Genomic DNA, 11,844 nt, shown 5'->3' with positions numbered 1-11,844 from the left:
CTGTGATCTCAGATCTTTGACTCCAACAATGATCATTGATCCTACAATCAATCTGTTTGATTAGCTCTGTCTCACTGTATTCTGATGATTGTCTCTGTTTCAATAAAGTCTGTTCAGCATGTGAAATATCTTTGTATCATGTGTAAAAGCTCGGTGCGTGTCAAGAGAATCTGAAGAAGTGAGAGAAGAGAGCAGCTCAGCAGGATCACTACATGACTTCATTTAGCAGAAACTTCACTGTGTGGACATCACGAGTTTACTTCTCATTATTCTCTGTGTCAGGGTAACAGGACAGCTAAAGAATGATTCACAGGTACCAGCCCCAGAAACACCGCCCCGAGGCAGCCACCACCCTGAAAGGAAGAGCAGCCAATCACCGATACTCATGAGCATGACAGAACTCTGTATTACTGGAGCTGTTAATGTTTTACTGATATTTTACTTTTTATTAACATGAGTATTATTGGTAGCAGTAGCTGTAGAATTAGCAGTGTCGGGTAATTTCCTATAAAAACCAGTTCAAAAAAGGATGCACGCTAAGAACAGTTACCACATGAACCATTATACACACTCCAATATATCTAATGTTCTAACACATGACAAAAATTCTATTTATTTATTTTTTTGACTTTATTTTGTACTTTAGTACATGCAAACAAAAATATGAAAAAGAAACACAAAAGAAACAAACTAAAAGGTATAAAACACACCTAATCTGTAGGGAAAGAAAAGAAAGAATAATTATACACCTGTATATAGAGATGGGGCCAGGGAATACCCAGCACTAAGGTGACATTGGATGTCCTGGTGGTTTTTGTCCATAAAACTACTCATCTAAGATTAACACAAAATTATTATTCTGTGCTTGATGTGCCTCACCTTTGACCCTGGCTTTTCCCGTCTGACTGCACTAGGACATATTGCCACCTAATAAAATAACACATTGATTCCTGAAATTCCTGTTGGTTTGAAAGTCCTGCGTTTTGGTCCTGCATCCACCCTGATCATGTATTTCTCTTTCATTCTGCTTCCTCTCACCTGTTTCTCCGTGTCTCCATGGAAAGAGCACTGAAACACCTGAAAGACATCTGTGTAAACGAGGACATAAATGGAAGACTGGGCTGGGTGAGTGGGACAGATCTCAGTACTCACAGTTCATAAAGACATTCAGCTGCTGAACAGCAAAACATTCAAACATGGGCGACATCTGTGTTTGATGAAGCAAATGAAAGTGTTGCTTCAAGGACAGAGAGCTGATAAAGCTCTGAGGTCAGCAATGGAAATGATGAGATTTGGTTAGACTGACAGATGAAGCTTCACATTCATTTTCCTCCATGTGAAGCTTAGAAGAGAGAAACCACCATCCAGCTGAGCTGCTGTTTATCAACCATTTCATGTTGTTTGTAGCACAGAGTTCCCCAGTGGAGAGTCAGAGTGCTGTGTGGCTGTGATGTGACAGCATCAGGTCACTAGTTTAAATATTCTTACTGTAATTTTGATTCATGAAGCAGCACAAAATCTGTAAACTCATCTGTAACTATTGTGCTTGTTGCACAAACTCTTTGTCCATGTGTGAAAGCTGCTGTTCCTCTGAGGATTCACTGATTTGACCTTCAGCACACGTCACTGCTGCATGAGCTGATCTGTTTATAGTGAGCTGAGCTCCCAGCTGTTCATGTTCACTCATATTTACTGTGGAGCCCGTCATCACTGTTGATGATGTCACATCCTGTGTTGAAGGCTCTGAGCCACGGTCAGATGGTAGTGGTGCTGATGGACATTCACACAGAGTTTAGGATGAGTATGTGATTTTTAGAACATCAGCTGGTGCTGACACACACTGTGTGTAAATGTGTGTGTGTGATAGGACACACAGCAGCTGTGTGTTTTGAGCAGGTTATAGACGGCTGCCACACTTTTGAAGGCAAATGTAAGTAATGACACGATGTTCAGAGCCAGATGAAAAACTGAAGCCGAGTCCAAATAAAGTGAAACAAAGTGCTGCACTGGACTCTGATCAACAACATGATAGGAGTACCAGGACCACACCTGCTCACTCCCTCATGCTCTCACTGTGTGCTGGATGGAGACAGTGAGCAGTGCTGTGAGCAGACTTTACTGTGGAAGATAAGATGTGAGCTCACAGCTGTGCAGGGAGAGCACACAGTGAGGTTTTGCATACATCAGCATTTCCAGTGAAGTGATGAAGCAGCTTTGAATGTGTGTTAATGAGTAAGCAGCAAACAGAGATCAGTGAGTGAATCTGCTGACACACAGAATCCAGAGCAGCAGCATCATGGAGAGGATCCTGCTGTGTGTCTGCTGCTTCTCAGGTAAGTCCAGCTCTTTATCGTCTACAACAGCACTTAATACTCAGATCAGTCTCAGCCCCTGATAGGCTCAGAGTCTCAGATAGACTCAGAGTGTCTCTACAAACTGACCCAGTCAAACGTTTTCCCTTTCAGGCTGGTTTGGCTCCACATGCTGTCCCCGTCAGTACCACTATGTTGCTGATGCAAAGACTTGGACTGAAGCTCAGAGCTGCTGCAAACAGAATCAAACAGACCTGGCCTCCATCGAGAACACTGAAGAAATGAAGCAGCTGAACAGCACAGTTTCATCTGCCGCTCACAGCTCTGAGCTCTGGATCGGTCTGTACAGTCAGATCAGGTGGAGGTGGTCAGATGGGCTCACAGGGAGTGGAGCTGACTACAGGAACTGGGACACTTCTGAATATGAACCAGATTTTTACTCTGGGGTTCAGTTCTGTGTGTCCTCTTTAAAAGGAAAATGGTGGGATTTTCAGTGCAGAGAGAAGCTCCAGTTTATTTGCTACAGAGGTACAAAAAAAACCTACATTTGATTTTAAACTTTTAAACTTTAAACTTTGATTTCACTGCATTATTCCAAAGAAACATTTCCATTCCAAAAATGGATTATGTTCAACTAGACGTTGCGTTTTCAGTGGGGGAAACGTTTCATCATCATCATCATCATCAGCTGACTGCGGGTTTCCCAAACCTTATAAACACCTTTGCACAATGGAAAAACTTATACAATGCATAAACAATGGGCTGTGAGGTCAGTTTATGATCATTAATATGCAAACTATCATGACCATTGACCAGCAATCAAAGACCATTTCATTCGGTGGGCTAGTTTCAGTCATTGCATAAAAGTACTTTTTAAAAGGTTAAGGAAACCTGCAGTCAGCTGAGACTGAAGAAGACTTTTGGATGATGATGAACCGTTTCTCTCACTGAAAACGTCCAGATGAATACAATCAACTTATTGGATTTCCTTATCTCGATGATTGAGCATGCAACAAGACAACACGTTTCTACGTTTTGACTTTCAGGATCTCAGATGAACCCTGAGTTTGATTTGGTGGATAAAGAAATGAGTTGGTCCGATGCTCGAAGGTACTGCAGGGAGAACTTCTTGGACCTGGCCACTGTCAAGAACCCCGGAGAGAACCAACAAGTCCATGAAAAGGCTCAGAGTAAAAGGGTGTGGATTGGCCTGCACAGAGAGCCACACATTTACTGGTCTGATGGCACAAAGTACTCATTCTCAAACTGGGCCAGTGGGATGAACCCGTTTAGGGGTATGAGTAAGATCTGTGCAGCTCTGACTCGTTCAGGAGAATGGAAGACTTTGTCCTGTGAAACAAGATTACCATTTGTCTGCTACAGCCTCCCTACACCTGGTGAGCTTTCACTGTCTTTCCTTTATGGATCACAAGCAATTTTACACACAGTGTTGTGCAAAAGTCTTGAGCCACCTGTAATTTCTGCATTTTCTGGAGAGAAATGGGAAACAGCTGCAGACTTGACTTAATAAATCGCCCAAAATGGAAATATAGTATATATAAGGTAAACCCTCAGAGAGTTCAAGATCAAGTTATTTTATGCTTGAGTGATTTGCAGGTCAGAATTAGGTGGCTTAACAAACAAAAAACATGAATCTGTAAATGGTCAGGTACCCTGAGTGGACTGAAAATGAGTGAAAAAGCAAAGAGAGACTGAAAGAGAAATGACAAGTCAGGCTCCTTGGAATTAAAATATGAAGAAATTTGGGTGTGGGGATGTGTGTGTGTGTGTGTGTGTGTGTGTGTGTGTGTTAGGGTAGTAGTGATGTATATTTAAGATAACAAATAGTAGATGAAATGCACTTAAAGCATGTGTTACAGGCCTTCTATGGATCCTGTTTTTAAACAGAAAAGCAGAGACAGGAGACATGAGCTGCGTTCAGTCTGCAGGCCTTTCCTTGTCTGAGCTACAGGAGCATTGCCACGGCTTATCACACCCATAGCTCCCTCCCCCTTGTGGCTATGCCACGAAATTACATCTTCACAACTTTAAGTGAAAAGTGCAATACCACAATGAAATAAGGCCTTTTACATCAACAAATGTTTTACAAAAAAATTTACTATTGTGAACATCCCCACATTCCTTGTCTACTAACATGTATAGATTGGGGAGCTATAATATACAGGAAAGGCGCCGGGGTGTGCACAGTGAGATGGTGGAATGTGATATGGCACTGGGGGAAAGTAAGGTAACAAGGACTATGGTGGCATGGTGCAGAATGCTGTGTTTGGTGACTCGTGCACTTCAGCACAACTGACTGATGGATGCACACGGAGACGGCTGGCCAAGGGTGTCATATGTGAAATGCGTAGCAGGCCGTCGTTCTCCAGGAGACCTCCTTAAAACTGATTCATTATTCGGTGGGGTCACGTTAGGTGTATACTGTGCCCTTTCTAAAAGCGGCAGTCCAACTTCCCCTTCGTCGACTCTGAAAGGCACTTTAGTGACCCCTGATTTCTGTACCCTCTCGTATTCCTCCTCTCCAATGTTGTTGTTCTGTTCAGTGCTTTGGTGTCCGCCATCTTGTTCCATTCCTGTTTCCCTCAGTGCATTTGTTGCAGTTTGTTCCCCCAATATTGTTGCTTCTGTCCCCTGAGGTGTTCCACAGTTGACCTCGGCTGAACTCAACTATTTCCCCTGAGGGTATGGATACAGGTATGAGGAGCATCCCCTCTTGTGGCGATGCCACTCAATTACATCTTCACAACTTTAAGTGAAGCAGCTGTCCGTGTATGTCCTGTCGGGTAAGAAAGCCGACACTCACTGATTCTGATGCGTCGGGTCCTCACTTTGTGTTTACGTCTTCATGCAGAATCCGTGTACCTGCTCTCATTTACGTTTTTAGCAATGTGGTGGTTGTCGAAATTTTGTGAGGTTTAACCTGAGATTCTAGCATTTTGGGCAAAATAATTTAATATTTAAAAATCAATTCTGGATTTTAATGAATCGATATCACGTTATTAAAACTAGAATCGATTGTTATCAGAAAATCGATAATTAAAACCCACCCGTAGTCAGTATAACCCAAGGTGAAAATGTCCAAATTGTGTCCAATTAGCCATTTTCCTTTCCTGGTGTCATGTGACCTGTTAATGCTACAGGGCCAAGGTGCAAATGGGGAGCAGGTGTGTTGAATTTGGTGTTATTGTTCTCATAGGCTGTATCCCAATTCAGGGTCTGCAGCCTTAGAGGCTGCATTTTAAGGCCGATTACGTCACAGCGACGCGACGAAGGCTGTCCCAAATCAAAGGCTGCTCGAAATGCGGCCCTCAAATGTGTCCTTCATTTCCCTGAATTTTAAGGATGTGGCGGTTTAGACTTTGTAGCCCAACATATCCCAGAATGCATAGCACGGCGGTGGGTGTAGATAATTTTGCCGGAAAAAAAAACGGCAGAAGAGTAAACTTTTAAAAGTAAGTACTGAATATTATGTCACTTATTTATGTGCAAATGTTTAATAACAATGAACATTAAAACATTAATGTTGGCCACATGTTATGTGACATTAGTGATGTTTGTACTAACTTGGTTTTAAAGCCTTTACTTTAAAATATACACCGTTCAATATGATTTCATGAATATTTAAAGTAAACACTGAGAGAAATGTAGTGATGCCAACATATTAAAAGAACAATATTTGTCTCTTATACATAATACATTTATATATACAGTGTCAAAGGAACCTGTCTTTGAGTGAAGATTTAAGGTGACAGGAAATATAAATAAATGCAGCTTGAATCTTTACTGAAGCTCAGTATTTGAAACAGAGTTCATTCACTGCTGTAATAACTAATAATGATTGAAATAATAACTAATATTGGCTATATTATATTTACATTACCAATGTAAGATGACTTTAGTCTCATGAACAACATTAGGTAATTGTTATTTACTAGCTAATCTTAAAATGACTGTTCAGTACAGAAATGAAGCCCAACAATCATGTTTCACAGTCCCGTGGTCTCAGCCTCAGATACTTATCAAATCAAAGCTCATGTAGAAACAAACAAACAAATGAACAAAAGATTTTCGCCTTCATTTCTGTCAAATAATGCTGTATGAAACGTTTCCAGCTGTTAGTGTCATGGTTGCTAGGCAACCTGGGCAGTGCCATGAAGGCAAGACCATCCCATTTCACAAGCCTCTCACTTCCGGCTGCAGACCCTGAATTGGGATACAGCCATACTCTCTCATACTGGTCACTGGAAGTCTAACATGGTGCATTATGGCAAAAAATTCTCTGAGGGTCTGAAAAAAAGAATTGTTCCTCTACATAAAGATGGCCTAGGCTGAAAGAATTTTGCAAACACTTTGAAACTGAGCTGCAGCACAGTGGTCAACACCATACAACAGTTTAACAGGGCAGGTTCCACTCAGAACAAACCTTGCCACGGTCGACCAAAGAAGTTGAGTGCAATTGCTCAGTGTCATATCCAGAGTTTGTCTTTTGAAAATAGATGTATGAATGCGTGGGGGGTCAGCCTCTTGGTGCTCAGACCATACGCCACACACTGCATCACTTGGCTGTTATCCCAGAAGGAAGCTTTGTGTGAAGATAATGCAAAAGAAAGCCCACAAACAGTTTGCTGCAGACAAGCAGACTAAGGACATGGATTAGCTGTGGTCTGATGAGATCAAGATAAACTTATTTGGCTCTGATGGTGTCAAGAATGTGTGGCAGCAACCAGGTGAGGAGTACAAAGATAAGTGTGTCTTACCTACAGTCAAGCATGGTGGTGGGAGTGCTGGTGGCACTGGGGAGCTACAGTTAATCGAGGTAACCACCAATGCCAATATGTAGTGTGACATACTGAAGTAGATGTAGCAGATCATGATCCCCTCCCTTCAGAAACTGGGCCACAGGGCAGTATTCCAAATGATAACAACCCCAAACACACCTCCAAAAGTTAGTGTGGGACAAAGACCATGTTTGTGTGAGACAATGTTAAGGATGAGAGGAAGCTTAAAAACACATCTACACAACAGTCAGACACACTGCAATTAATTTTAACAAAGTTTTTAAGAATGCATTCTAAAAAGGAGCTCGTCTTTTTGTCAGCCTCGTTTTGTGCGAGAGACTTGTTCATTTCTCTAAACGAGATCACATGAAAATGTGGGACATTGTCTGGACCTGTGTGATATGGAGAATGAGGGCTAAACATGCTCTGCAGTCCCACCTAGAGCATTCGCTGCTCCCTGCAATCACAGCAGTAGCAGTGATGGTTTAAATCAGCTAGGAGTGTCATTCTGTGCTTAAATGCATAAATATGATGGTGGCTTCATTTAGCTTCTGTTTCTGTGTCTGCAGTAAAGAGGCAGGTAGTGAAGCTCACAGTACATGTGGAGGACCCTCCTGTGGATCTGAATGACTCTGCTGTGAAAGCAGAGCTGCTGACAAGGGCAAGTTCCCACAGTCCACCTTTACACTCACACCGTTTATATGTATATCAATTTCCCGATTTTGAATGAAAAGAAAAGACATTCTGGCTGCTGTCTGACAGGTGAAGGAGCAGCTGAAGAAGAAAGGAGTGGGTGGAGTCAGTGTGAGGTGGAGAGTGCAGCCGTATGGGAAGCTCTTGGCTGGAGATGGAAGAAGAAAGAAGACTCTGAGAGAAAAAGAAAAATGTTTCAGAAGCTTTTCTGCTTGAATCATGTGACAGCCAATTAAACTTTATTATCCACACGTCATTCTCCCAGCTGTGTCTGAGCACAGATGTGGGCTAACATCTGTTTTTAGGCTCTTCTGTCACAGTGTTTGTAGGCGTGGCCTCTTCTTTGGCTTTCATAGAGATAAATGCAGACGTGTTTGTGAGCTACAGGTTTCTGCTGACACATGTTCACTTTTGGAAATCAGAGGGACAAACATGCTCTCCAACAGCTGGTCACCCCAGTCACCATGGAAACAAGCACAGGAAATACAGCAGGCTGAAACTGTCTTGGTCCTGGCTCTTTGAGTTTCTGGACTTTGTGTTTATTATTAAATATTTTCTATGTGATTATTAGTTTGCTGATTGTTTGTATTTCATCTTCGTGTTATTCCTCAGTGTTTCAGTCTGGAGGGTTTATTTCCAGCTACTGTTGATGTTGCTTTATTTTATTCCTTCACTGTTTCCCGTCTCATCCTCCTGTGATAAGTTCCTTCATGTGGACTTTGCCTTCAACACAGTTCAAGCCCACAAACTGGTTCATAAACTCAGCAACTTAGGACCCAGCAGCTCACTGTGCAGCTGGATACTGGACTTCCTGAGCAACACACCCCAGAACGTCAGGATGGGAGCCACACCTCCTCCACCCTCACTCTGAACGTGTGTCCTCAGTCCCCTCTTATACTCACTTTTCACCCATGACTGTTCTCCAGTCCACACCAGTAACACCATTATAAATGTGCTGATGACACCACCATCATAGGACTGATGGACAACAACGATGATTCAGCTACAGAGAGGAGGTTCAGCATCTGAAGCAATGGTGTGACAACAACAACCTGCATCTAAACACAGCCAAGACCAAGGACATGATAATCGACTTCAGCAGAACAAAGCCATCTGAGCACTCCACCCTCTACATTGATGGAGGAGGTAGAAAGGGTGGAGAGCTTCAAGTTCCTCGGAGTCCACATCTCGGCCGACCTCACCTGGTCCACAAACATCTCCCACCAGGTAGGGAAAGCACAACAAAGCCTGCTAATTAACTTCTACTGCTCCACCATCGAGAGCCTTCTGACCTCCTGCTGCACCCTCTGCTTCAACTGCTGCACTGTGGAGGACAAGAGGAAACTGCAGCGCGTGGTGAGGGCAGCAGAGCAGCCAATCGGCACTTCACTAACCCCCCTCAGAGACATCTATACTGGCAGCCTTCAGCAGGAAGCCAGCATCATCATCAAAGACCCCTCACACCCTGGACACTCACTTTAATATTAATAGTAATGCATTGTATTTATATAGCGCTTTTCAAGGCACCCAAAGCACTTTACAATGACATTATTCATTCACGCTCACATTCACACACTGATGGAGGCAAGCTACGGTTGTAGCCACAGCTGCCCTGGGGCAGACTGACAGAAGCAAGGCTGCCATATCGCGCCATCGGCCCCTCTGGCCAACACCAGTAGGCGGTAGGGTAAAGTGTCTTGCTTGACCAGGACAGAGAGGCCGGGGATCGAACCGGCGACCTTCCGGTTACAGGTGCCCTTCCCAACCCCCTGAGCCACGGTCATCCCAAACTTTCCCACCTTCCCTCTGGTAAACTCTACAGGTCCAACAAAGACAAACAGACTCAGTAGAAGTTTCTACCTCCACCCTGATTGAAGGTTAACTGTGCTGTTAACACTCATGGACACTTTCACTAGATTTATTTCTAACCAGTATTCATTACAGTAGAATTCCTGCCTCTATTTATAGAACTGTATTCTTTTACAGCAGCAACCAGCATTCCTACGCTTACTCAATGTGCAATCCCACCAATCACAGAGCAGCTTATACTGACCTGATCCTCCTCTTTACACTGTACCTGCAGATATATCTATAGATTTGTTTCTGTATAGAACCTGTGCTTTTGTTTAGATACTTCATTTATTGTGCATTACACACATTCCCTGTGTAGGTACCTCTGAAACTTGTTTTTATCTTTATTTATCTTCTTCTATTATCCTAAGAATCTGAATGTAAACAGATACAAGCTGCCAATGGAGAGATGCCAAACTACTCATTGTTCTGGTAACACTGACAATAAAGATCTTCTGTCTTATCCTGATAGAATTTCTATGAATTTCTGACAAACTGTGGACTCACGGGACGAGTCTTCAGATGACGTCTGCTGCTCATCGCAAGAACTCGAGCAACTAACCATAAACGTTCATCCTCTCTGTGTCTGACTTTTAGCTTCAGAATCGCTTCATTTCATTTTCTTCTTTTCTTCTTAACATAGAAAATTCCATTATGAACATTTGGCTGCATATGAATATACTTCACTTTATGAAGCATCAACCCATGCAGTTCATCTTCAGTTAGATTCACCATCAGCTCATTTTCACATCAACATCCACATAATGTCTTTTTGATTCAAATACACAGGAAAACTTTCTTCCCAGAAACAAATATATTCAGTATAATTGATTTGATTTCCATGTTAATGTTAGATTAGTGGCTCCTCCATCCTTTCCACACAGACTCTCAGTGTGGGGCCTACAGAGTTATTATCAGAGTTTCTTATTCGTTGCTTTGGTTAAACTTCTACCTGATTGTATTCTAAACAGTTTCAGTCAGTTAAGCAGGATTAACTATCAGCACAATCACATATGAATTATGACTCTATTGTTAACTCTTCATATCCTGTCTTTTATCAGGATGGAGTTCTGGCACATTTCTTATCTTCCAACATTCCTGCAGCCACACACACACTAATCTCTCAAAGCTGAGTCTACACACACAACATCTACACATTTAAATCAGGTCAATTATTCTCATTCAACATATTCATTAAACTTCTGATTCAGAATGAAGATGATTCACTAACAGCACTTCATATCATTGTAAACACAACAGCCTAAATGTTAAAACCTTTTTATTTCTCTCAGAGGCAATAAGAGGTGAGGGGGGGACTTCTGTCTCTCTCTGTCCCACCTCTCTCAACAAGGGCTCATTAAATTCATCCCACTTTCATCATTCATTCAAAAACATATTTATGCTGACTATGTGATGTAATGCAAGAAAAGTAGAGGTGAATGGATGGATAATACATGTTTTATTGATTATTGATTTTGATATATTTTGATTATTCTCTGTTCAAAGACAATAAATGTGGAAAATGTCTCATGTAGTTTCAACTTCATTTAAATTGATTATTGTAATGGACTTTATATTGGTATTGATCAGGCTTCACTATCACGTTGCAAATGGTCCAGAAAGCTGCTGCTCGCCTGCTGACAGGGACACGTAAACGTGAGCACATTACCCTGTTCTTGTATCCTTACACTGGTTTCCATTTTAGAATCATTTTAAATGTTATTGCTTGTTTTTAAAGTTTTAAATGGCTCCTTCTTACCTGTCAGACCTTCTACACCGATACACTCCACAAAGGTCTCTCAGACCATCTGACCAGTCACTCCTTGCTGTCCCCATGTGGAGACTGAAACACCGAGGGGGCCGAGCTTTCACTGTTGTGGCCCCCAAACTATGGAACAAACGGCCCCTCCATGTTAGTTTGGCCCCAACACTTGAAATGTTTCAATCACTTTTAAAAACACCTTTTTCAAAGGCTTTTTAGGAGTCGTACCAGAGTCAGTTTGTAGTCAGTTTGTAGTCAGTTTGTAGTCAGTTTGTAGTCAGTTTGTAGTCAGCTGTTTCCACTCTTAATGCTTTTATTTTGTTAATCTTATTGTTTATTTTACTCATGTTTTAATATTTAATTTACACACTGATTTATTTATCTTCTTTTTCATTTATGTATTTATTTATTTATATTAATTTCATTG

At 41.9% G+C, this 11,844-nt stretch overlaps 1 protein-coding gene across 1 annotated transcript; it reads left to right on the top strand.

Annotated features, from left to right (window-relative positions):
- The first annotated feature begins 267 nt into the window (after positions 1-267).
- On the top strand, positions 268-9,025 carry LOC109201560 (C-type mannose receptor 2). Its single transcript, XM_025904959.1, has 7 exons — positions 268-424; positions 1,065-1,125; positions 2,278-2,333; positions 2,466-2,840; positions 3,359-3,709; positions 7,681-7,772; positions 7,874-9,025. The coding sequence occupies exons 2-7, from the start codon at positions 1,109-1,111 to the stop codon at positions 8,018-8,020; spliced, it is 1,038 nt and encodes a 345-aa protein (XP_025760744.1). The 5' UTR covers positions 268-424; positions 1,065-1,108; the 3' UTR covers positions 8,021-9,025.
- The last annotated feature ends 2,819 nt before the right edge of the window (positions 9,026-11,844 follow it).

Source organism: Oreochromis niloticus, unplaced genomic scaffold (assembly GCF_001858045.2).
Source record: "Oreochromis niloticus isolate F11D_XX unplaced genomic scaffold, O_niloticus_UMD_NMBU tig00007819_pilon, whole genome shotgun sequence".
NCBI classification, from domain to species: domain Eukaryota; kingdom Metazoa; phylum Chordata; class Actinopteri; order Cichliformes; family Cichlidae; genus Oreochromis; species Oreochromis niloticus.
The sequence above is the reverse complement of the archived record's forward strand: the minus strand, read 5'-3'. Positions and strand labels throughout refer to the sequence as shown.

Coding starts and splice junctions, on each gene's coding strand:
- LOC109201560 (XM_025904959.1), top strand. Junction 2,334..2,465: donor GTGTGTCTGCTGCTTCTCAG/GTAAGTCCAGCT, acceptor TTTCCCTTTCAG/GCTGGTTTGGCTCCACATGC. Junction 7,773..7,873: donor AAGCAGAGCTGCTGACAAGG/GCAAGTTCCCAC, acceptor GCTGTCTGACAG/GTGAAGGAGCAGCTGAAGAA.